The sequence below is a fragment of the Mobula birostris genome, chromosome 1 (assembly GCF_030028105.1).
Source record: "Mobula birostris isolate sMobBir1 chromosome 1, sMobBir1.hap1, whole genome shotgun sequence".
NCBI lineage: Eukaryota > Metazoa > Chordata > Chondrichthyes > Myliobatiformes > Myliobatidae > Mobula > Mobula birostris.
This window is the reverse complement of record NC_092370.1, coordinates 80,250,006-80,276,788: the sequence shown is the minus strand read 5'-3', so window position 1 is coordinate 80,276,788 and position 26,783 is coordinate 80,250,006. Positions and strand designations below refer to the sequence as shown.

Genomic DNA, 26,783 nt, shown 5'->3' with positions numbered 1-26,783 from the left:
CTCCAAAAAATAATCTAGTAGTTTTAATACAGAAACTGCGGAGTTATGATCACAGTTTAGTACATCCCAGAAACCTGCATGCTTTCATTGGCCTCTGTCAATACTTCTCACTGGCTTGGTAAAGCAACCAACATATTCAAAAACACCTAGCACTCCAGCATTCTCTCTTCTTTCCCCTCCACTGGGCAGAAAACACAAAGCCTGGAAACAGGTACTGCAGGCTTGAGGGAAGATTCAATCCCGGGGTTCGAAGATTATTGAGTGATCACCTAGTACAATAAGACGGACTCTTGACCTTTCAATCTACCTCATTATGATCTTGCACCTTAATGTCTGTCTGCACTGAACTTTCTCCATAACTGCAACACTTTATTCTGCATTCTGAAATTGCGTTCCCCTGTACCACCTCAATGGATTATTGTAATGAAATGATCTGCAAGGATAACATGAAAAACAACATTGCACGGCCTGCTTTAAAGCCTTCCCGTTCCCGCCCTCCCTGGGGCGGGACTGCTGTGGGGAATGCATATTCCCAGACCCTTTCCGCGCGCGGGATTTTCCCCCTGCTGGTGAAGATGGCCTGGCGCCCTTTTTGGGGCCGGCCCTCTAGGGTGCTTCCAATGGTGCTGCATCGGCAAGCCCCTGTAGTTCTAGGATATCCCTGGCTGAACCACCACAACCCCTACATCGACTGGTCTACCGGGAGGATAGCCAGTTGGAGCCTGTTTTGCCACGCCACCTGTCTGCGGTCAGCTCTGATGAAGGGAGACTACCGCGACCCCGGCTGTCTTGGAACCCCTCAACTTGTCTGAAGTCCCCGCAGAATACCATGACCTGGGACAGGTATTCAGCAAACAATGGTCTCTTTCCCTGCCTCCGCACCGCCCATATGATTGTGCTATCGACCTTCTCCCCAGGGCCTTGTTACCCACCAGTCGTCTTTATAACTTATCCCAACCAGAGAGAGAGGGCATGGAGAAATACATTAGTGAGTCCCTCGCAGCGGGCATTATTTGACCTTCATCCTCCACGGTGGGCGCCGGTTTCTTCTTTGCAGAGAAGAAGGATGGGTCGATTCATCCCTGTATTGATTACCGAGGCCTAAACAACATGACCTTTAAAAATAAGTACCCACTGCTCCTCATTAACTCAGCATTTGAACCACTTCACGGAGCCACCATCTTCTTGAAGTTGGACCTTCGTAGCGCCTACCATCTAGTCAGGATGAGGGAGGGAGACGAGTGGAAGACGGCCTTTCATACACCATTAGCCCACTTCAAATACTTGGTCATGCCATTTGGCCTCACCAATGCCCCTGCCGTTTTTCAAGCCCTAATCAATGATGTACTGAGGGACTTTATTAATCGCTTCATGTTTGTCTACCTAGATGTTATCTTAATATTTTCTAGCAGCCCCCAGAAACACATTCACCATGTCCATCTCGTCCTCCAGAGACTGTGGGGGAACAAGTTATTTATGAAGGCGGAGAAATGTGAGTTCCACATCCCTTCAGTCAGCTTCCTGGGCTACATCATCAAGAGAGGGCAGGTGAGGGCAGATCCTGAGAAGATCTGGGCGGTGGAAGAATGGCCCAGACCCACGACCCGCAAGCAACTTCAGCGGTTTTGGGGTTTGCAAACTTTTATCGCCAATTTATCATGGATTACGGTCGGGTGGTGGCCGTAATCCTACCAAAATAACAACATTTTTCACTGTACTTTGGTACATGTGACATTAATAAACCAATTTACCAGTGATTGTTCTTTACAACACATTCATTCACCGATTTGAATTTAGTTTTCCCAAATGCCACCAATAAAGTTCAACTCATATCAATGGGATTTCTGGATACAAGTCGTATTTCTAATCAGTAGGCTTTCCGGATATCTTTTCTCACAAGTTATACCCTTATCAATGAGCGATCATTTGATGGTGCATAGTAAGGCTGCCTGTACCTAATAAAGTGGCCACTGAGAGTATGTTCATAGTTTTCTGCTGCTGTAGCCCATCTCAAAGAACATCTCTGAATGAAGTGTTGTGCATTCACTGCATATCACTGTTATAACATGTGGTCATTTGAGTTGCTGTGTTCCTGTCAGCTTGAACTATTCTGGCCATTCTTCTTTGATCTCTCTCATTAACAAGGCGTTTTTACCCACAGAACTGCCACTCACTGGATGTTTTTTTTTGTTTTTCATAGCATTCTCTGCAAACTTTAGGGTAAGGGCTGTTGTCCATGAAAATCCCCAGCAGATCAGCAGTTTCTGAGATACTCAAAGCATCCCATCTAGCAGCAACAATCATTTCATGGTCAAGGTCACTTAGATCACATTTCCTTCCAATTATGATGTCTAGTCTGAAAAACAATTTAACCTCTTGACCATATAGAGTCATAGAAAAGCACAGCACAAAAACAGGCTCTTTGGCCCCTCTAGTCCATGTTGAACCATTTAAACTGCCTGCTCCCATCGATCTGCTTCGGGGCTATTGCCCTACGTACCCCTGCCATCCATGTACCTGTCCAAACTTCTCTTAAATGTTGAAATTGAGCTTGTATACACTATTTGTGCTGCAGCTCATTCCACACTCTCACGATCCTTTGAGTGAAGAAGTTTCCCTTCGTGTTCTCCTATAACTTTTCACCTTTCATCCTTAACCCATGACCTCTGGTTGTTGTCCCACCCAACCTCGGTGGAAAAATCCTGCTTGCATTTAACCTATCTATACTCCTTATAATTTTGTACACCTCCATCAAATCTCCACTCATTCTCCTATGTTCCAAGGAATAAAGTTCTAATCTATTCAATGTTTCCTTATAACTCAGGTCCTCCGGACTTGGCAAGATCCTTGTAAATTTTCTCTGTGCATCTTGTTTACATCTTTTCTGTAGGTAGGTGACCAAAACGGCACACAATACTCCAAATTAGGCCCTACAAACGTCTTGTATAACTTCAACATAACATCCCATCTCCTGCACTCAATACTTTGATTTATGAAGGTCAATCTGCCAAAGGCTTTCTTTACGACCCTATCAACCTGTGATGCCACTTTCAATGAATTATGGAGCTGTATTTCCAGATCCCTTTGTTCTACCACACTCCTCTGTGTCCTACTGTTCACTGTGTAAAACCTACCCTGGTTGGTCATACTGAAGTCCAATACCTTGCACTCGTCTGCATATGATTCCATCTGCCATTTTTCCCAAAGCATAGCTGTATGCTTTTACGTGTTGAGTTGCTGCCATGTGATTGGTGTGATCATATATTTTCATTAACGAGCAGTTATACAGGTGTACTAAAACAAATGGCCACTGACTGTGTCCATTATTGTTATTATTTACATGACAATGATCTTATTACTGTTGAAACTCATGTATTCTTTGTTGTTCAATAACCTACCTTCTACTCCTCTAACTTTAGTTAAAGTACCATTGGGATTTTCTTCGTTGAAAACTCTGACCCAAATGTTTAGCTCGTCTTTGTCGCTTCCACTGTTGAAGGAGTAGAATTGGAGGCATTGGAAGCCACGCTTTGGGTAAAATATCCTGCTTTCCAAGAAGGCCTTCTGTCCCACCGGGCCTGAGCTGGTGCTGAAGTGCATGAAGTATCCATTACCTGCCACACAGAAGAAGCCTCATTTGTGAAGTGTGTGTGTTATGAAATTGGGGGTTGTCTGTTTTCAATGGATTAAGCAGTTGCTGTATTTCATACTAATGTCCATTTGGCACGCCAATAAAACAGTAATGGAATTAGCTAAAATAAATTGAGACAGCTTTGGAGAGGGTTGCTCCAATGGTCAGATTCAGATTTATTTATCACATGTACAACACGCCTATGGATGTGCTGTGGGCAGCTCGCTAAGTGTTGACTCGCACTCTGGGGCCAACGCAGTGTTTCCACGATGCTCAGCGGAACAACACAGGACATAAGCAATGAAACAACAACTGCAAAACAAATCCTTTTCTTCCCTCCCACCACCTGCTCACACAGACAGACAGACACAATGGCAATTGCTAAAACAAGACGCGAAAAGTTGCCATGGCACCAAGCTCAGATATATGAGATTTTCTCCCATGGACTCTGTCTGGACTTCTCACTGCCTCAGTAAAGCAGCCAGCATTATCAACATTATCTTGTTCTACCATAATGCACTGTGCAATGAATTGATGTGTATGAGCAGTAATGCAGGATTATCTTTTCACTGTACCTTAGTACAGGCAATAATAATGAACTAATTTCAATTCCACTTCCAGTTCCATTATGCACCAATCTGCTGGAAGAACTCAGCAGGTTGAGCAGTGTCTCTGGGGGAAAGGAATCGTTGAGGTTTCAGGTAGGGTCCCTACAACAGCACATCCCAAATGCCATGATGGAACCAGGTAATCCATTAGAACTCCATTGTCTCCTTCATATGTACAAAGCGAACAATGCACAAATGAGCTCCATGCCCCACAATGTCTCTAGCAGACCAGTGAACCATTTCAGAAAATCAATTCAGGTATTCATTCAGTTACAACAAATAATCAGTGCAGGCGAAGCACAAAGCACCATGTGACTGATTACTGGGCTTCACATTGACCAGTGGTGTCCTGTGATAAGAAGGACCACCTAGCTTGCTTTGGGGCTTGAGTAAAGGGCTACTTGGCTTCCTTGATGACTACAGTGGAGGCCTTGCTTTGGCACGTAAGTAGGGAACCATCTAGTTTGCTTTGGGACTACAGTGGAGGGCCACCTGACTTGCTCTGGGGCTCATAATTTTAATGTTCCTGCTATCGGAGACTCTCTATCACAGAGCCTCTCATGTCCTGCATAGACAATCCTTGCCCCCCGCACACATACGGTGACCAGGGACGTGCCACTGGAAGCACACCTCTTCTACCCAGTCCTCATGCTTCTTCACACAGTCTGCATCTGTGGAAGGCAAGAAACTGTTGACAATCTGGGTCCCAGTTCCTTTTCCCTACCAGATGCTACTCGACCCATTGACCTATCAAGTACCTCCAGCAGACTGTGTGCTGCTCCCAACTGCGGAATTTGCATTCCGGTGTGTTGTCTCCTCCTCCTCATACCACTGAGGTTCCGGGTCTCCCTGCTGCACTTCCTCAGGCACCGCATGCTATCTGCAATTGACCAACTTGTGTCTGCTATGAAAATCTGCACACCTAGTACATGGGACACAGATCCTTCAGCATTCCCTCCACATGGAGGATCATCCTGACTTGGAAATTTATCATCAGTTCATCCACGTTGGGGGATCTAAATCCTGGAACTTGCCCTCCTGTGGCACAGTGGGAGCACCTTCACCAGCCTGTGCAAACAGGTGGAGCCTTACATGACAAACAGAGTCTCATTTTGAGAAGACCAAAGCCTTTCCCCACACAAATGTATTAGCTGATATTCAGCTAATGTGACTGGTTTGCAAGTTGGTGTGTGCATCCCAGGAATAGAAAATACTGCTCCCCAGCATCCATCCCTCCTGGCATTTCAGGCTACTGTAGCCATCTGTTGGTGCATTGTCCCTGAGGAAACATGGCATTGATCAGGAGTTTGAGTAGAGTCGGTGTGGTGGAGAGCATTCTGACTAGTTGCATCACAGCCTGGTATGTAGGCTCCAATGTACAGGACCGAAAGAGGCTGCAGTGGGTGCAGACTCAGCCAGTTCCATTGCAGGAACAGCATTCCCCACCATCAAGGACATGGTCAAGAGGCTGTGTTCCAGGAAGGCAGAACCCACCATTAAAGAGTCTCTCCGTCTGAGACATGCCCTCTTCTCATTACTACTATCAGCGAGGAGCTACATACACCTGAAGATCCACACCCAATGATCCAGAAACAACTTTTTCCCCTCTGCCATCGGACTTCTGAATGGTTCATGATCCCATGAACACTAACTCATTATTCCTAAACACAAATTATTCTGCAGGTGCTGGAAATCTTGAGCAACATGTGCAAAATGCTGAAAAAATTCAACATATCAGGCAGCATCTATGGAAGGGAATAAACAGTTGGCATTTCAGGCCAAGACCCTTCATCAGGACTGAAAAGGAAGGGGACAGAAGCCAGAATAAGAAGGTGGCTTCTTATTATTTTGTTTTGCATTATCTATTTACTTGCTATAAATTATAATTTTGTCTTTGCACTATACAACAACAAATTTCACTTCACATAAGTATAAGTGGTAATAAATCAGATTCTGATTCAGGTTTTGAAGTACTTATCATTTGTTCATTTCTGGGCCATGGGCATCCTTGACAAGAACAACATTTATTCCCCATCTCTCAATGCCCATGAGTTGGCGCTGGTGAGCCACATTCTTGAACCACTTTAATTCAGGTTAAGGTGATCTCACCGTGCCACAGGAGGGGAAGTTCCAGGATTTAGATCCACCAACAATGAAGAACTGGTGACAAATTTCCAAGTCAGGATGGATCTCTACAGGGATCAGTGTTCCCATGTACCAGCCGCTTTGTCCTAGGCAATAAGAGATTGCCTTGTTTGGGAGATGCTCTTGAACTTGTGCGGACGCTGTCAAGTACACAACAGTGAAATTTAAACTGTATCGTTAAATTGTGCTGGAAATGGAAGTGTTTACCTTTACAGTTGCCCATGCTGGTGAAGTCTGTTGAAGGCCCACCCGGGGCCTGGGAGACTCGCTGCCAATCTGCGTCGTCTTTTTGATCCTGTATCATGCCGCAGATATTTTCAAGTTCAAAGTCGCAACTGTCCAAAAAGCTGAGCGAGGTGGCTAACCAGAAACAAGACGGAAGAAAGCTGAGAGTTTGCCTTTGACCTTGACAAGAAGAATTTGCATTTATGTAACTAAAAGCAGAAAATATTTGAAACTCTCAGCAGGTTTGCGAATGTTACAAAGGTTGGTGGAGGGACTGATAGTGCCAAGGAAGCAGGGGGTCTGCAGAAGGACTTGGACATTTTAGCGGAATGGATAAAGAAGTGACAAATGAAATACTGTATAGGAAAGTGCACTTTGGTAGATGAAATAAAGGACGGGACTATTTTCTAAACAGACAGTAAATTCAGAAATTGGAGGTGCAAGGGGATTTGAAGGTCCTAGTGCAGGATTCCCTAAAGGTTAACTTGTGGGTTGAGTCAGTAGCGAGGAAGGCAAGTGAATTGTTAACATTCATTTCATCCGTTAGTCTTGCGAGACCATGGATCTGCGCCTGGGAAGTCTTCACTCTCCAGGGCGCAGGCCTGGGCAAGGTTGTATGGAAGACCAGCAGTTGCCCATGCAGCAAGTCTCCCCTCTCCACTACACCAATGTTGTCCAAGGGAAGGGCATTAGGGCCCATACAGCTTGGCACCAGTGTCGTCGCAGAGCAATGTGTGATTAAATGCCTTTCTCAAGGACACAACACGTTGCCTTGGCTGCGGCTCGAACTCACGACCTTCAGGTTGCTAGTCCAATGCCTTAACCACTTGGCCACTCATTTCAAGAGGCCTAGAATATAAATGCAAGGATTTGAGGCTGTAATAAGCATTAGTTAGACCACATTGGAAGTAATATGAACAGTTTGGGGCTCTATATTTAAGAAAGAATGGGTTGGCATCGGAAAGGATACAGCGTAAGTTCACAAAAATTATCTAGGAAATCAAAGGGTTAACACATGAGGAGTGTTTGATGGCCCTGGATCTGTACTCAGTGGAGATTACAAGACTAAGAGTGGATCTCATTGAAATCTACCAAATATTGCAGGGCCTGATAGAGTGGACATGGAGCGGATGTTTCCAAACGCGGGAGAGTCTAGGGCCAGAGAGCACACCCTCAGAATAGAAGGTCATCCCTTTTGAACAGAGATGAATTTCTTTATCCAGAAGATGGTGAATCTGTGGAATTCATTTCCACAGAAGGCTGTGGAGGCCAAGTCATTGGGTTGATAGCTGAGGTTGATAGTTTCTTGATTTGTAAGGGCATCAAAGATCGCAGGGAGAAGGCAGGAGAATGGGTGAGAGGGAAAATAAATCAGCTAAAATCGAAAGGCAAGTGGCCTAATTCTGCTCCTGTGTTTTGTGGTCAAGATGACAGTATCTGTGGAGAGGGAAACAGAGTTAATGCTTCAAGTCTGAGTCCATCGATAGATTTCCTACAAAGGGTCTTCACTCAGAAAGTTTAACTCTGCTTCTCCTTTCACAGAAACTTAGAGTCATAGAGTTATACAACACTGAAAAAGGCCCTTCAGCCTAACCCAGTCATACCAGCCTAAGCTCATCCAATTTATTCTATACTTTGCCTTCCCTTGTACTACCTTAATGCACTGATGTGGTGAAATGATCTGTGTGGGTGACATGCAAAAAAGGTTTTTTTTTACTGTATCTCAGTACATGTGACAATAATAAACCAATTTGACAATATCCCTATAAACCTTTCACACCTTTCTCACACAGAGGGTGGTGAGTACCTGGAACACACTGCTGGATAGTGCCTTGGAAGGAGTTACTGATGGTGCTTAAGAAGCATCTGGACAAGCACTTGAATTATCTAGATAAGGTAGGTTACAAGCCAGCAGCTGGAAGGTGGGATTCATGCAGATAGATCAGCATGAACATGATGGGCAGAGTAGCCTGTTTCCATGCAATGTGACTCTCTGATCGCAAGTCTCCAATTCCCAAGCAAATCCACACAGCAGAGAGTGAGCCCCAAGTCACCAATTCTAAGCTGATGAAGCCCGACAATATCTACTCAGTGGCCGTATTGTAAGGTACAGAAGTGGAAGCTGGTGTGGCCTTCAGCTGCTATAGGCCCATTCACTTCAAGGTTCAACATGTCTGTTCAGAGATGCTCTGCTACACACCACTATCGTAAAGTGTGGTCACTTGTTGGCTTTCTGTCAGCTTGAACCAGGCTGGTCATTCTCCTCGGACCTCTCTCATTAACAACATGCTTTCACCCATAGAACTGCTGCTCACTAAATGATTTTGTTTTTGTTTTTCTGTCATGCTTTGTAAAGTCTAGAGATTGCAAGGCATGAAAATCCCAGGATATCAGCAGTTCTTGAGATACCCAAACTAGCACCAGTTACATTACTTCCCCCACCCCATTCCAACGCTTGGCCTGAACAACAACTGAACTTGCATGCTTTTATGCACTGAGTTGCTGTCACACGATTGGCTGACTAGAAATTTGCATTAACAAGCAGGTGAGCAGGTCTATCTAATAAAGTGCAGAGACACTCTACACTGAGAATCAGAGAAAGATAGGTTGGTTTATTATTCTCACTTGGACTGAGGTGCAGCAAAAACTTTGTTTTGCATACCATCCATACAGATCATTTCATCATGTCAGTGCATGGAGGGAAAACAACAACAGGATGCAGAATAAAGCGCTACAGAGGAAGTGCAGTGCAGGCAGACAATAAAGTATTAAGATCATGTGAGGTAGACTGTGAGCTCAAAAGTACATCTCATTTTACTGGTCTTATAACAGTGAGGTAGAAGCTGTCCTTCTACAGCAAGGAAACAGGTACTTTGGCCCACTGAACTGATGCAGGCTATTGAACACTAACCCAGACCAAATCCCATTTAATTTTATCCTCCATGTATTTTCAATAAATCCCTCTGCGCTAAGATCTTACCACTCACCTATACCTACACACAGTGACCAACTGACTTACCGATCCTCCTGTCCTTTAGCGGGGTTAACTGGCCACTGTAAATTGCTCCAGCTGTGTAGGTGAGGGGAAGAATCTGGGTGGGCGGGAGAGCTGATAGAAACACTGATGCACTATCAATTACTCCAAAAGACTGGAAGTAGAGTAAATACTGAAAGGCTTTTATTAACAGTAAAATGGGTCTCGTCCCTGCTGAGTATCTGCCCTGGACTCAGAGGAGGAGCAGTGGCACAATCCCCTTTATTCAGGGGTCTGTGAGAGGAGCCACAGGAGCAGTCAGCAAAGGGGCGTGTCCAGACAGGTAACCCAGTTACAACATATATACATGGTTTACAAATACAGAGAGAATTTTTAAACTTGGGATTAGTGAAGGGCTGTGTTGTACGGTATGTCCCTGTGACTCTATCTTTCCCAACACACACGATATCTCCAGCAACACAGAAGCTACTAGTGGAGCTCAGTGGGTCAGGTAGCATCTGTGTTGGGATATTAACTTGATGTTTGGGGTCAAGATGCTTTCATCTGGATCCAAGACCCAAAATGTTGACTGTCTATTTCCCTCCACAGATGCTGAGTTTCTCCAGCAGCTTGTGAATCCCTCTGGGTCCCAGCGTCTGTGGTCTCTTGTGCCCCCACCCTCACTAATCTTCACATGTGTTCACCCTGCCCACAAAACTCTGGTACTCACTGCAGTTATAGAGTCGGTTGACTTTTTGGAGATCATAATCGCTGAACTCCATGCGCTGTCCAATCACCTTACTGAACTCAGCAATCTTGGTGACAATGGTTGGTTCTGAGCCGTTGTTGAAAGCAGTTGAGCTGTAGTGCATCACGGAGGTATAGTCATACGGTATGTTCTGAGAAATGGTCACCTTGTCGTCGTACTTATTGAAATTGTGTTCCTTACCTGAATAAATTGAAACAAAAGCTCATCAAGAAACTTCTAAGAGAATGCTGGAATTAGGTGCTGGCCATGCTGGACCAAATGGCCCTGGTCTAGGTTTGCCAAGCTTTAATTCTATAAGGGGCCTTTGTCACTCTGTCCATCCTTCCTTTGCTCATCTGTCAGTCTGCCCATTATATCTGGATCCAGCTATGGCTTGCCAGCTCTTGCCCTACCCATCCTCTGCAAACTTTTTATGCTAACTCTCTCTCCTCTCCCAATTTCAGTCCAGTCTCGATCTGAAACATTGATTGTCTTTTTCCCTCTACAGGTGCCGCCTGACCTGCTGAGTTACTCCAACAATTCCTTGAACCTTCTCCATCACTGGCTAATCTTGTGGATCAAATGATCTTAGCCTCAACTCTACTTCCTCGCCCAGTGTCCTTTGTTGGTGAGTGGCTCAGAAGCCTATCTCATCATTGAATCTATTCAATGTCTCAACCAGCACCAGTCTCTGAGGTAGAGCATTGAAAGATGCCAAAGTAAGGGGCATATATAGTTGGTAGTATTAGAGGGAAGATAAGGACCATTACTTCATCTAGAGAGTAGAAGTTTGGAACTCACTCTCCTGAAAAGGCGGTAGCACATTTAAATAATACTAGAATGTGCACTTGAATACCTTGCAATACCACCAGCTCAGTTCTGGAAAGTGAGATTAGTTTGGATGAAGAATGAACTGCTAGAGAGCAGCATCTGCAGAGGCAAGACTAATTTTGGGTCAAGACTCTTCATCAGGACTCTACATCAGCATGAAGAGGTGAGGAGGAGAGGGGAAGTAGGGGCTAGCAGGTGATCGATGGATCTAGGTGAGGAGGGGGTTGATGGGCAGGAGGAGGTAGAGACGGAGGCTGAGAGGTGATGTGAAGGCTGCAGATGCTGGCATCTGGTGTGAGGAAGGTGATGTTGAAGGTATGATGGGCAGATGGGAAGGGGTATTGAAGGGAACTGTTCCAAACCACTTCCATCTGCCATTTTTACTCATCGGATTCCATCAGCCCTTTGTTGACTGGCCAATTACCTTCCAGCCTCTAACACTCCCTCCGCACCTCCCTCACCACCCCACCACCAATAAATCCTCCTAACCTGTCTCCATGTCACACGCCATCCCATGCCTCACCCCTTCCCCTCACTACTCTATACCAGCGACCTCCCCCTGCATTCTCAGTCCTAATGCAGGGTCTTAACGTGAAGTGTCAACGCAGGTGTTGCTTGAACTGTTGAGTTCCTCCAACAGTTTGTTTCTTGATCCAGGTTCCGGAGTCTGCAATCCCTTGTGTCTATGCTCGCTTGAGTAACTCTTTTTTTACCAGTATAGACACATGGACAGGTACATGGATTGGAAAGATTCAGAAGATTACAGTATGGGCGAAATGGGACTAGATTGGATGGGCATCTTGGACAGCATGAATTATTTGGGCAAAAGGGCCAGCCCTCATCTTTCTCATCTTCATATTAAACACTTGACTAAGTGTCCAAACCTGGCTCTGGGACACCTGTTTGGAGGATGTCACCTGACTTTACCATGTTCAATCCTGTCCCATATTATTTGGACGTAGTCATCGCGATCGGGTCTCGACTGCTCATGCCAGAATCCCAGCGCATGGAGAAACTCGTGTTCAATGGTTGCAATTCTTTCACACCTCTCTCCGATTGAAAGCTGCTGCTTGCCAGCCTGCTGATTGCCCACCGATGACCAACACCTGTCACACAGAGAGATTCACGTCAAACCTGCAGCTGGTTCTTAAACAACTGCGAGAGGACTAAGCTAAAGGCATTGTCAGATAATAGAGAATTGGGTTGGTATTAGAGAAGGAGAATTTTGCGGGCTGCTTGAGGAAAGGAAATGTTTGTTCTTTCCATGTAGATTAATAAAGCATGAAAATAGGCCTTTGGCCCAACTTCTCCATGCCAGCCATGTGCGAAGCAAGTTAAATCCCATTTGCCTGTGTTTGGCCTATATCCTTCTCAAATTTTCCTATTCATTCACCTATCCAAATGTACTGTATTTTAAATGTTTTTTATAGCACTGCCTCAACTACTTTCTCTGATAGCTCGTTCCATATATGTACCGTCCCTGGGTGAAGAAGTTGTCCCTCCAGTCTCTTTTAAATGTTTTCCCCTCTCATCTCAAATCTATTCCCTCTAATTATCAATTCTATTTCCTGAGGAGTATATTTCTCTTTCTTGAGGAGCATATATAGGGTGATTGTGCATTCACCCTAGATATACCCCTCTTGATTTTAGACATCTCCTTAAGGTCACCCCTCAATCTCTTATATTCAAAGGAGTAACATCCCATCCTGCCCAGCCTCTATCTATGCCTCAGGCCCTTGAGTCCTGGCAGCACCCTTATGAATTTTCTCTGCATTCTTTCCAATTTAATGCTTTCCTATAAGAGATCGACCAAAACTGCGCTCAATACTCCAAGCGTAGTCGCACTAACACATCTTGTACAACTGCAACATAGTGGCCCAACACCCCGACTGATGAAGGCAACCATGCCAAACCAGAGGACATGGATTTGTGAGGTTTAGAGGGGATCTGAGGGAGAAACCAAAAACTTCATGTCTTTAAGACCAGAGGGGATGCAATTAATGTGAGGTTGGGGAAGTTCAAGGAAGTTGTGCTGAGCAAGTTTTTTCATCTGAAGAATGGTGGGTGCCTGGAGAGTCCTGCCAGGGTTGTGGTGGAGGCGTTTAAGAGGCTCTTAGATAGACACATGAATGTGCAGAGAATGGATGGATATGGATCATGTGCAGGGAGAAAGGATTAATGTAAAGGCGTCATTTGCGTAATCATTTTGTAACAACATCACGGTCTGAAGGTGCTGTTCCTGTGCTGTATTCTTCTGTATTCTATGTTCTAATTCCCTTTACCCATAAGATGGTTGAAATCTTAAACACGCTGATGAGGGCAGGTCCTCTCACAACATTTAAGAAACAGCTGGATGAGCATTTGAACCACCCAGGCACTAACACCTATGGGCCAAGTGCTGGCAAAGGGAATTAGTGAAGTACTTGATGGTTATCATCAATGTGGTAGGCTGAATGGCCCTCTTCTATGAGTATTAGATCAGCTATAATCTTATTGACTTGTGGACTATGATCCAGGGCCACATTTCCCCCCTTGCTTCTTTTTCTTAAGCTCTTGGAAAATGAGTCAAATATTTTTTGAAAGAAGTGGGGCAGAGAATCAAGCTGTATAATTGGCAGCAGTTTGGGTCACATCATGGCAACGGTCTGTAGAATTGTATGGTTTGTAAGGTAGCAAGGTTGACATTGGTCTCACCATCTTGTGATATGATCAGTGAAATTGCAAACCAGAAGAATAGGCAGAAGTGACTGGCTACTGTCAATCAGTGAGAGGTGAGGCAGAAGAGATTCTGCAGGTGCTGGAAATCTTATGCAACATGCACACACACATGCACACAATGCTGGAGAAGCTCAGCAGGTCAGGCAGTATCTATGGAGGGAAATAAAGAAACCTGATGAACAGGTTCGGCCTGAGATGTCGACTGTTTGTTTCCCTCCCAAATGCTGCCAGCCATGCTGAGTTCTTCCAGTATTTTGTGTGTGGAAAAATACTGGAGGAACTCCATGGAATCTGTCTGCATTTCTCACTGCCTTAACGGTGGGTGGGGTCATTAAATATGCTGGCTGCTTTCTTAAGAGGATCCTCTTCTATCAGACAGAAAATACAAAAGTCTGGAAGCACGTACCACCAGGCTCAAGGACAGTTTCTAACCCACTGCAATAAGGTGATTCCCTGGTATGATAAATTGAACTCTTGGCCACACATTCCACCTCATTATGGTCTTGCACCTTATTGTTGACCTGCACTGCACTTGCTCTGTAGCTGTTACACATTAATCTCCATTGTCAGTGTCTTACCTTCCTCTCTACCTCAGTGCACTGTGTAATGATTGATCAGTAAGCAAGCCAAGCTTTTCACTATCTCTCAGTGCACATGACATTAATAAACCAATTCCATAATGTGCCCAAGGGTAATTAATACATTCCTCACTAGCAAAGTCCATATGGCATGAACAAGCAGAAGATAACCCTCACCATATATTAAGAACAATATCCAAGGTACTGTACATACTTAGTTATCAACCCCAAGGAACTGAATGGATAAAACAGCAACGAATGAAGAAAATGAACCAGTCTTTAGAGGAATACCAAGTCATGCTCTTACCCACGTCCCTTGAATACGGAGATGTAGTTAGCTTCCCCAGTCCAAGGCTTAAAATTAATGCAAGACTTAAGGCGATATTGTTCAAAAGCTTTAAGGATGACACCTTTAGCATTTACATCTGTGGGAAAGACGGGAGATCATATTTCAAATGGTCGCCTTTGCAAACTTCACCTTAGGGTCACAGAATCATTGAAATTTGCCGCATGGGAATAGGCCATTCAGCCCATTGTGTTCATGCTTGCCAAGTATGGACTTTAGGTTAATCCTACTTCCCAGATCCAGATCACAAGCATTGCAGGTTACGGCATCTCAAAGGTTTATCAAGGTATGGTTCAGTGATTCTGCCTTCAGATCCCTTTCAGACCATAAGTTCCACACCAGCCGCACTCAATGAGTTTAATAATCCTCTCTCAATCCCTTCTGATCTGATTGATTTCAAAAGAAGTTTGTACTGAAAACCCCAATTTTGGAATTTGAACTCAGAGTCTGTGCAGAACAAGTTTCAGCTAGAGACTGTTGCTGAAAAAAACTTTGTTCAAACACTATCAGAAAAGCAGTACCACAAAAATGACAAGAACATAAGTGACCATTAGAAATTATGTTTGGGGTAGGTATCTTATCGATCACTGAACCAATAAAATATAAGCCAATGAAATTCAGAACTCAAACTCGAGGAAATCTGCAGATGCTGGAAATTCAAGCAACACACATAAAAAATGCTGGCGAACGCAGCAGGCCAGGATGAAGGGTCTTGGCCTGAAACGTCAACTGTACCTCTTCCTGTAGATGCTGCCTAGCCTGCTGTGTTCACCAGCAACTTTTATGTGAAATTCAAAACTCTGCAGGTGGTGGAAATCTGAAACCGAAACCCTGGATAGAGTGGATGCATAGAGGATGCTTCCATTAGCAGGAGAATCTAGGATCTGAGGGCATCACCTCAGAAGAGAAAGATATCCCTTTAGAACTGAGATGGAATCATGGAGTCATAGAAAAGTACAGCACAGAGGCAGGCCCTTCAGCCCATCTAGTCTGTGCTGAATAACCTAAACTGCCTACTCCCAATGAGCTGCATTGTGACCATAGCCCTCCAATCTCCTGCCATCCATGTACCGATCCAAGCTTCTCTTAAACGTTGAAATTAAGCACGCATACACCACTTGCACTGGTGTCTTGTTCCACACTCTAACGACCCCTTGGATAAAGAAGTTTCCTTTCATGTTCCCCTTAAACTTTTCACCTTTCACCCTTAACCCACGATCTCTGCTTGAAGTCCCACCCAACCTCAGTGAAAAAAGCCTGCTTGCATTTACTTTATATATACCCCTCATAAATTTGTATACCTCTACGAAATCTCCCTTCAATCTTCCACATCCTTAGGATTAAAATCCTAACTTATGAAGAACAAAATGCCAGAAACTTTCTCAACGACCCTGTGACAACACTTCCAATGAATTATGTACTTGTATTCCCAGATCACTTTGTTCTACAGTACTTCTCAGTGCCCTACCATTCACTGTGTAAGACCTATCTTGGTTGGCCCTACCAAAGTGCAACATCTTGCACTTGTCTACATTAAATTCCATCTGCTATTTTTCAGTCCATTTTTCCATCTGATACAGTTCCCTCTTCAAGCCATGATAGCCTTCCTCACCATCCACCTCACCCTCAATCTTGGTGTCATCTGCAAATTTGCTGATCCAGTTAACCACATTATCATCCAGATCATTGATATAGATGACAAACAACAATGGATTCAGCACTGATACCTGTGGCACTCCACTAGTCACAGGCCTCCAGTCAGAGAGGCAACCCTCTACTACCACTCTCTAGCTTCTCCCACAAAGCCAATGTCTAATCCAGTTTACTATCTCATCTTGAATGCTAAGCAACTGAATCTTCTTGATCAACATCCCATGTGGGACCTTGTCAAAGGCCTTGTAAAACTCAATGTAGACAAAACCCACTGCCTTGCCTTCATCACCTATTTGGTAATTTCCTAGAAAAACTCCAAAAGATTGGTTAGATGTGACTTACCAAACACAAAGCCATGCTGACAATCCCTAATCAGTCCAAATACACATATATCCTGTTCCTTAAAATAACTTCCGATAACTTTTCCATAACTGATGTCAGGCCTACAGGTTCCTGGTTTATTTTTAGAGCCTTTTTTAAACAGCAGAACAACATTAGCTATCCTCCAATGCTTTGATATCTCACCTGTCACTAAGGACGATTTAAATATCTTTGCTAGGGCCCCTGCAAATTCTGCATTTGCCTTCCACAAGGTTTGAGGGAACACCTTGTCAAGCCCTGGGGATTTGTCCACCCTAATTTGCCTCAAGACAGCAACATCTCCTCCTCTGTAATCTGTATAGGGTCCATTACTTCACTGCTGCTTTGCCTCATTTGTGTCAACTCTGTGCCAATCTCCTGAGTAAATACAGACACAAAAAAATTCATTTAAGATCTCTCCTATCTCTTTTGGCTCTATGCATAGATTACCATTCTGATCTTCCTGAGGACTAATTTTGTCCCTTGCAATCATTTTGCTCTTAAAATATCTGCAGATTCCTATAGGATTCTCCTTCACCTTGTCTGCCAGTAAAACCTCATGCCTTCTTTTAAACCTCCTGACTTTTTTTCTAAGTGTTCTCTTGCATATCCTACACTCCATAAGTACCTCATTTGTTCCTACCTGCCTAAACCTGCTATGCACCTCCTTTTTTGTTCTTAACCAGGGCCTCAATACCTCTTGAAAACCAAGATTCCTTAAACCTGTTATCTCTACCTTTTATTCTGACCAGTACATGCAAGACTTCCACTCTCAAAATTTCACTGTTGAAGGCTTCCCATCTACCAAGTACACTTTTGCTAGAAAACAGGCCGTCCCAACCACTTGTGCCAGTTCCTTTCAGATACCATCAACATTGGCCTTTCTCCAATTTCGAATCTCAACCCGCAGACCGGATCTATTTTTTTTCCATATTTACTTTGAAACAGATGGCATTATGATCACTAGATGCAAAATATTCCCCTCATTCCTTATGGGAGTCCCAGTCAATAAGTGGAAAGTTAAAATCACCTACTCTCACAACCTTATGTTTCTTGCAAGAGTCTGTAAACTATCTACAAATTTATTCTCTAAATCCTGTGGACTGTTAGATGGTCTATAATATAGATCCATTAATGTGGTCATACTTTTCTTATTCCTCAGTCCCACCCATAGAGCCTCGCTAGACGAGATCCCCAGTCTGTCCTGACTGAGCACTGCTGTGACATTTTCCCTGACTAGTAAAGCCACCTCTCCCCTTTTAATCCCTGCTACTCTGTCCATTCCGAAACAATGGAACACCAGAATATCGAGCTGCCAGTCCTGCTCTTCCTGCAACCACGTCTCACCATTGGTTACAATATCACAATTCCATGTGTTCATCCAGACTTGAGCTCATCTGCCTTTCCTACAATACTTCTTGCATTGAAACATACACAGTTCAGTACATTAGTCACACCATGCTCAACCTTTTGATTCCTGACTTCGTCTGAGATCTTAGCAACAGCTGCCCCTACAACCTCTCCACTGTCTGTTCTGGCGCTCTGGTTCCCATACCCTTGCAACTCAAGTTTAAACCCCTCCCCCCACCGAAGTAGCACTAGCAAACCTTCCCACTAAGATATTAGTCCCCCTCCAGTTCAGGTGCAAACAGTCTCTTCTGTACAGGTCCCACCTGCCCTTGAAGAGAGCCCAAAGATCCAAAAATCTTACGCCCTCCCTCATACCCCAACTCCCTAACCACACGTTTGACTGTATAATCTTCCTAGTTCTGGCCTCACTAGCACATGCCATGGGTAGCTATCCTGAGGTCACAACCCTGGCAGTCCCGTCCTTTAACTTAGCACCTAATTGCCTGAACTCATTTTGCAGTACCTCGTCGCTCTTCGTACCATGTCATTGGTACCTACATGGTCCAATGGTACATTTCCTCCCAACTTGCAGGGTCTGGGACATCTTGGATCAAGTCCTCATGCTTAAGAATGCTGAGTACTTGATCTGAGATATCCCTGACCCTGGCACTCGGGAAGCAACATACCGTCCGAAAATCTCAATCCCGTCCACAGAACCTCCTTTCTGTTCCCCTAACTAATGAATCTCCCTATCACCACAGGTCACCTCTCCCCCCCCCTTATAAATTGCAGAGTCAGGCTCAGTGCCACAGACCTGACTGCTGTAACTTTCTTCTGACTGCTTAACTCCTTTACCCTTCCTGACTGCCACCCAGTCTCCTGTGTCCTGCACCTTGGGTGTAACTATCTCTCTATATGTCCTATCTATCACTCCCTTAGCTTCCTGAATATCCATAGTTCATCCATTTCCAGCTCTAATTCCTTAACATGGAGTGTTGAAGCTGCAGCTGGATGTACTTCGCATGGGTGAAGTCATCAGGATTGCTCCTAACTATGTGTTACCTGACTGTAAACTTCAATAATTATTATCAATTAATACAATCCCAATTGCCCTGTACTTTTTTTTGTAATGTGTTTGATGTTGAAACTAATAAAAAGATTGAAAAAGAAGAAGAAAGGATTGCTGGAGGTCTCCCAGCCTTCCCACATCCCACAGTAAGAGCATCCAATTAACCTGCATGGCATCCCTACTGTTGTAACTCTGCAAATATAAAGAAGGAAAACAATAAATAAACTGGGGAAAATATTTACCTTTAGCGTTTGTATAGCTATAGCTACCTCCAGGAATTCCCTCATCTCAAGAGGGTGCTGAATCTGTGGAAACTGTTACCACGGAGGACTTGGAGGCCAAGTCTTTGAGCATAAATTGGTATGTTATTGATTGGTGGGGGGGGGGGGGTTAAGAGTAATGGTGAGAGAAGGTGGAGAATCCTACAGAAATCTAGAGATATGTTAAGAGCGAAAGAATTGCAAGGGACAAAATTGGTCCTCTGGAACAGTGGTCCCCAACCTCCGGGCCGTGGACCGGTACCGGGCCGCAAAGCATGCAGGGATGCAGCGGTAGCTGGAGCACACCCAGCATATCTTTAAGAAAAAGCCGAAATAAACAAGCTAATTAATTAGGTGCTGCCCAGAAGCCAGTCTTCATTAGAGGAACTGAGGTGGAGAGGGTAAATAACTTTAAATTCTTCGGCATTAAGGATCGACGTTTCTCTCTCTGTAAAGTGTCAGAGGATCTGTCCTGGGACCAGCACGTAACTGTCATTACAAAGAAAGCACTGCAGCACCTATACTTTATGAGAAGTTTGTGTAGATTCAACATGTCACCTCGATCCTGATAGCCCTGTCTTTTCAGCCTGTCTGGGCTGGCGTTTAATTTGACCAAATAATGGAACAGCTGAAGGCTCCAGCGCCCTGGAAAGAGGAGTGAACATCGCGTACAGCAAGTGAAATCGGCAATCACCTCTGATCTGGGCTGACATTTACGTGCCGGGTGGCACCTAATTAATTAACTTGTTTATTTTGGCTTTTTTCTTAAAGATGTGCTGGGTGCACTGCGGCTACCGCTGCACTCCTGCATGCTTCGCGGCCCGGTATCGGTCCACGGCCTGGAGGTTGGGGGCTACTGCTCTGGAAGATCAGAATTGTAATCCATGCATGGAGCCAAAATAGATGGGGGAGACTTAAGTACATCTTTTGCATGTGTATTTATCTGGGAGACAGGCACAGAGTCTGTAGAAGTGAGGCAAAGTAGCAGCATGTTGCTGTATCCTATACAGATTACATAAGAGGAAGTTTTTGCTGACTTGAGGCAAATTAGGGTGGACAGATCCCCAGGACCTGACAAAGTGTTCCCTTGGACCCTGTGGGAGGCGTGCAGAATTTTCTGGGGCCCTAGCAGAGATATTTAAGTCATACTTAACAACAGGTGAGATACCGGAGGATTGGAGGATATGTTCCGCTGTTTAAGAAGGGCTCGAAAGATAAACCAGGAAATTATAGGCCAGTGAGCCTGACATAAGTAGTGGGAAAGTTAATGGAAGATATTCTAAGGGACTAGATGTATAAGTATTTGGACTTTGTGTGTAGGAAGTCATGTCTAACCAATCTTATGGAGTTTTTCGAGGAAGTTACCAAGAAGGAGAATGAGACAAGGCAGTGGTGTTGTCTACATGGACTTCAGCAAGGCATTTGACAAGGTCCCACATAGGAGGTTGATCAAGAAGGTTCAGTTGCTCGGCATGCAAGATGAGGTAGTAAATTGGATTAGATATTGGCTTTGTGATCTGAATATCAATGATCTGGATAACTGGCTGAGCAAATTTGCAGATGACACCAAGACTGGGGGTGTAATAAACAGTGAGAAAGACTATCAGAGCATGCAGCAAGATCCAGACGAGCTGGAAAAATGGACTCAAAAATGGCAGATTGAACTTAATGCAGACAAGTGCGAAGTGTTGCACGTTGGTAGGACCAACCAGGGTAGGTCTAACACAGTGAATGGTAGGACACTGAGGAGTGTGGTAGAACAAAGGGACCTGGGAAAACAGATCCATAATTCATTGAAAGTATTGTCACAGGTAGATTGGGTCATAAAGAAAACTTTTGGTATATTGGCTTAATAAATCAAAGTATTGGGTACAGGAGATGGGCTGTTTTGCTGAAGTTGTATAAGGCAATAGTAAGGTCTAATTTGGAATATTGTGTGCAGTTTTGGTCACCTAACTACAGGAAAGATGTAAATAAGATTGAAAGAGTATAGAAAAAATTTACAAGGATGTTGCCGGGTCTGGAGGATTTGAGCTATAAGGAAAGATTGAATAGGTTAGCACTTTATTCCTTTGAACGTAGAAGATTGAGGGGAGATTTGATGGAGGTATAAAAAATTATGAGGGGTATAGATACTGTAGGATAAATGCAAGCAGGCTTTTTCTACTGAGGTTGGGTGGGACCACCATTAGAGGTCATGGGTTAAGGGTGAAAAGTTTAAGGGAAACATGAGGGGAGATTTCTTCATTCAGAGGTTTGTGAGAGTGTGGAACGAGCTGCCAGCGTAAGTGGTGCATTTGAACTCAATTTCAATGTTTAAGAAAAGTTTGAATAAGTATGTGGATGGCGGGGATATGGAGGACTATGGTGCCGGTGCACGTTGATGGAACTGGGCTGTTTAAGTGGTTTGGCATGGACTTGATGGGCTGAACAGCCTGTTTCTGTGCTCCACTTTTCTTTGACTCTAATATGGTATGCAGTCAATGTAAATCTGAAATAAAATCAATTGCCAAGAACGATTGTCAACTCGAAACCTCACTTCTATTGCTCACGACAGATGCTCCCTGACCAGTTGAGCATTTCCTGCATATAGAGCATATGGTTTTCATACCAGTGACACCAATCCAAAGGGTCGGCGTTATATTCTGGGTCTGAAGTTACCTGACTCTGGAGAGGACTAGGATTCAAAAGCAAGGATGTACTGCTGAGGCTGTGTATGACAATGGCCAGGCCACATTTGGAATATCATAAGCAATTTTGGGCCTTGCATCTAAGGAAAGTTGTGCTGGCCCTGGAGAGGGCTCAGAGGAATTTCTCAGGAATGATCACAGGAATGAAAATTTTAATGTATGAGGAATGTTTGATGTCCCTGGGACTGTACTCTGTGGAGTTCAGAAGGATGTAGGGGAAATCTCATTGTAACCCAGCAGATACTGAAAGGCCTAAAGAGTGTGATGTGGAGAAAATGTTTCCATTAGTAGGAAAATCTGGAATCCTAGGGAACAGCCACAGAATAAAAGATGTCCATGTAAAACTGAGATAATAAGGAATTTCCTCAGCCAGAGAATGGTGATCTATGGAACTCATTGCCACAGAGAGCTGTGGCAGCCAAGTCATCGGGGTGTATTTACTACGGAGACTGATAGGTCCTTGATTAGGGGATTAGAAGTTATGGGGAAAAGGTGGGAAGATGGGGATGAAAATAAATAAAATTAGCTATAATTGAACGGCATAGCTGACTTGCCAAGTCGAATGGTCTACTTTGCTCTTAAATCGTATGAACTTATGTGTTCGTTAATTCTCTGATCTTACTTACAGGGACTCACTAGACAAAGGCCTGGCGGTGCGGTTGAAATTCACTGAATTATACAATTGGATAGTCACGGTCCTTTAAGGCCAGTGACCTGGTTAATAATCTCGGTCAAGTGAAAATTACAAAGTTTAGAATTCTCTAATTAACCATAAATGCTTCATGGAACAACTATCACATTATCTAAGCAAAAAGTCAAGCTGAAATATAATACCTTGCTAAAATTCATCTATAGTTAGTTGATAAAATGAACCTGTAAATTAGAAATGCAAAATGAAAGCACTTAATTGCAATCTGGGTTAAAGTACCACAATAATTGGATTTCATTCCGTGTTATTACCCACCTAAGCTATCTTCCAGATAGTATGGAATCATCTTTGGCCACCTGTATTTTTCATCAGCAATTGCACTTCTGGCAGTGGTCTGATTTCAAAGGTAATGCAAAACAATTCAGTCATCCTCACAGCAATACATGGGGTAAATTTATGTAAACATTCTGCTTTTCTCAACATACCAGAAAAAAATGTCACGAGCTTACCATATCGTGCATGATATCTCCTTCTATGAGATCCAGTCCAAGTTCTGCAGAGAATAAACAGACATTATCCATCGGTTTATACTTCTCGCTGTCTCAGTAAAGCAGCCAGCATAATCAAACTCCCCACCCATCCCAGATATTCTCTCTTCCCACCTGTCCCATTGGGCCGAAGATACAAAAGCACGAACCAGTGCACTCAAGGACAGCTTCTAGCCTGCTGTTATAGGACAATTGAATGGTTCCTTAGGGCAAAAAGATAGGCTCTTGACCTCACAATCTACCTAGTTATGATCTTCCACCTTATTGTCTTCCTGCACCGCACTTTCTCAGTAGCTGTTATGCTGTATTCTGCATTCTGTTACTGTTTTACCTTATTCAATCTCAATACACTGTGTAATGATCTGATCTGTGTGAACAGTATGCAAGACAAGCTTTCCACTGTACATGTGTCAATAATGAACCTATTCCAGTTCCACATTCCAAGGGCATGGGAGAAGGTGGAGAAGAGGATGGTACTTGGATGGAAAGGTTATATCCAGCAATAAAAAGTGAATAGACTGAGACAGTTTGTCTCAAAGAGGGAATGAGAATCTCACAAAGGTCTTTAAAGCAAAGATGCTTGTACAGAATTTTCAGAATGGGCCTGTTTCCATACTGGATGACTCCATGGCAGAGGAGATGCTCCCACATGTGTGTGGTGCTCTTGACCTGGGAGCCATAAACACACGGGGGGGGGGGCGGGGGGGATCACTGGTGTGTCCAACAGAAGCTTCATCCAGTCGGTGATTAAAATGTGCAGATTGCTACCACATCAAGCTATTGAGGAAAGTAGTGATGGTAAGTGTATGACAAACACAGGAAGGGGAGATGAACCAATTCTGCATTATATGTTCTGATAATTCTATCTAAAATTAAGCAAAATATTGAAAATTGAAGATACTTCCATCACAGCAGGCTGCACCAAAATGGATCCAGGCAGCAGTGAAACTGAGCCAGCAGTGAAGCCAGCATTTGTTTGTCATCATGGATTACTTGCCTGAAATCAGTCACGGCCCACCGCAGATAGAAAGCGCAGTGGAGGGGCACAGCTGTCTAGGTCAGAATAGCTGAAGACCACAGTGCACTGCGCAAGCATTAAGACCATACGGCCATGAAACGTAGGAGCAGAATTAGGCCATTCAGCCCAACGAGCCTGCTCTGCCATTTGATCACGGCTCTTTTATTTTCATTCTCAAAACCATTCTCCTACCTTCTTCCCATAATCTTTGACACCCTTACTAAGTAAGTACCTAATAACCTCTACTTTATATATACCCAATGACTCGGCCTGCTCTGCCACCTGTGGCAAATAATTCCACCTTATGGTTAAAGAAATTCTTCGTCATCACTGTTCTAAAGGGACGTCCTTCTACTCTGAGGCTTAGACTCTCCCAATATTGGAAACATCCCCTCCATATTCCCTCTATCTAGGCCTTTCGAATAGAGGGAGAGGAGCCCTACACAGCAGGGGGTGAGGAGTTCAACCAGCCAGAAAGAGGATTGCATCCTTCACCCCTGCTACAGGGTGTCCCAAGCACATTTTGAATTGGTGTTGTCACGTTGCAGCCAATTTTGACACAACACGCTCTCATTACCTTAACCTTACTGAAAGTAAATATTGACAACGTCCACATCACACATGATTACAAATGGTGTAAAATTACCTTCATTTATGTCGAATATGTCTTGATCTAATCCAGCGTCGACATCCTCTTCTGGATGAGAGGCCAAAAAGAGGTTTCTTCAGTCATCTTTTTCAATGCTGAGAGTATTCTTTGTGCAGCTCAGAAAGCCATTTTTGACCCTCTGCACCAGAGCTTTGAAAGAGGGGATATACTCCCAGCTGCTGCTGCTGTTCTCACTCTTCCCTCCCCCATCTGCCAATCATTCCTCCTCACCTGGATCGACCTATCACTTGCCAACACTTTCTCGGCCCCCTTCCTCTCTCTGCTTAATGGAGGCTAACTCCGCTCTAGCCTTTCAGCTTAACCTTGACCTGAAATATTGACTGTCCATTTCACTCCACATTTGCTGCCTGACCCACTGAGTTCCTCCAGCACTTTACTTTTGGTTCTGCATTCCAGCATCTGCTGTCTTCATTTCCTCCAACTCTGAATCATTTGCTCCAAGTCTTTATCCAATTCCCTTCGAATGTATTTATTGAGCCACCTTCCGGAATGTGACTACCTGAAACATTGATGTTCATTCTTCTGTACATTGCTGGATGGATTTAATACAGAAAGTTTAAGCTTTCTCTTCAATTTATACTTACCATTTGTACTTAATAGCATTCCAAGGTCAATCTGGAAACAAGCATCTGAATGAACCTCCTATCATCACTGCTAATTAAATCTTTATTAATTGCTTCATCCATGGAAAAGTTTGTTAAAGGATGCTGACCCATATCAATGCAATGTGGTTAATTGAGTGATGGAGGCTGAGAGGAGCTCTGCTGCCCTGATTATGAGAGGCAGAAATTGGCAGCTGGTATGCTTCTCCTAAGGTTGACATTCAATACAAGAGGCTATGCATTTAAGGTGAGAGGGAGCTAGGTTCAAAGGAGGTGTATGGGGCAAGTTTATTTAGTGCACAAGTAAGTAAAAACAAGGTTTGGGTCATAAGAGTGCGTGTGTTCTGGGCCCAGTTATTTTATTTATCTTATTATCAGGGATGACAGTTACCACTGTGCAGGTTGAGCACACACAAAATGCTGGAGGAACTCAGCAGGCCGGGCAGCACCTATGGAAAAGAGTCAATGGTTGATGTTTTGGGCTGAGACACTTCAGCAGGACTGGAAAAAAAAGATGTGGTCAGAGGAAGGGGAGGGGAGGAAGAAGTACAAGGTGGTAGGTGATGGGTGAAACCTGGAGAAGGGGAGGGGTGGTGAAGAGCTGGGAAGCTGATGGGTGAAAGAGATGAGGGGCTGGAGAAGGGGGAATCTGATAGGAGAGGGTAGAAGACCACGGAAGAAAGGGAAGGGAGAGAAGCACCAGAGGGAGGTGATGTGCAGGAAAGGAGATGAGGTGAGAGTGGAAAATGGGAATGGGGAATGGTAAACGAGTGGGAGGAGGCAAGTACTGACAGTTCAAGTAATTGATGACCACAGTGGATTCACCATGCTTGTCCAGTCCCTATACACCTCCATCCCTAACAGGGCCTTAAAGCTCTCTGCTTCTTTCTAGACACCAGGCCCAACCTATTCCCCTCCACCACCACTTTCCACAGTCTGGAGGAGCTGGTCCTCACTCTCAATAATTTCTCCTTCGGCTCCTCCCATTTCCTTCAAACAAAATGTGTAGCCATGGGCGCGCGCATGTGTCCCAGCTATGCCTGCCTGTTTGTCGGCTACGTGGAACAGTCTATGTTCCAAACCCACACCAGTAGCAAATTCCAACTTTTC

General features: G+C 44.2%; 1 protein-coding gene across 1 annotated transcript in view; it reads right to left on the bottom strand.

Annotated features, from left to right (window-relative positions):
• Nucleotides 1–26,783, bottom strand: part of mep1ba (meprin A subunit beta a) — a 79,494-nt gene that overhangs the window by 22,433 nt on the left and 30,278 nt on the right. The window contains exons 3-10 of the mRNA XM_072257927.1: nt 25,048–25,098; nt 23,345–23,388; nt 23,151–23,229; nt 14,766–14,883; nt 12,090–12,268; nt 10,314–10,532; nt 6,592–6,744; nt 3,399–3,614 (exon numbers count right to left, since the gene is read on the bottom strand). Of these exons, the coding sequence (XP_072114028.1) occupies nt 3,399–3,614; nt 6,592–6,744; nt 10,314–10,532; nt 12,090–12,268; nt 14,766–14,883; nt 23,151–23,229; nt 23,345–23,388; nt 25,048–25,098 (1,059 nt within the window). The remainder of the gene's footprint in view (nt 1–3,398; nt 3,615–6,591; nt 6,745–10,313; nt 10,533–12,089; nt 12,269–14,765; nt 14,884–23,150; nt 23,230–23,344; nt 23,389–25,047; nt 25,099–26,783) is intronic.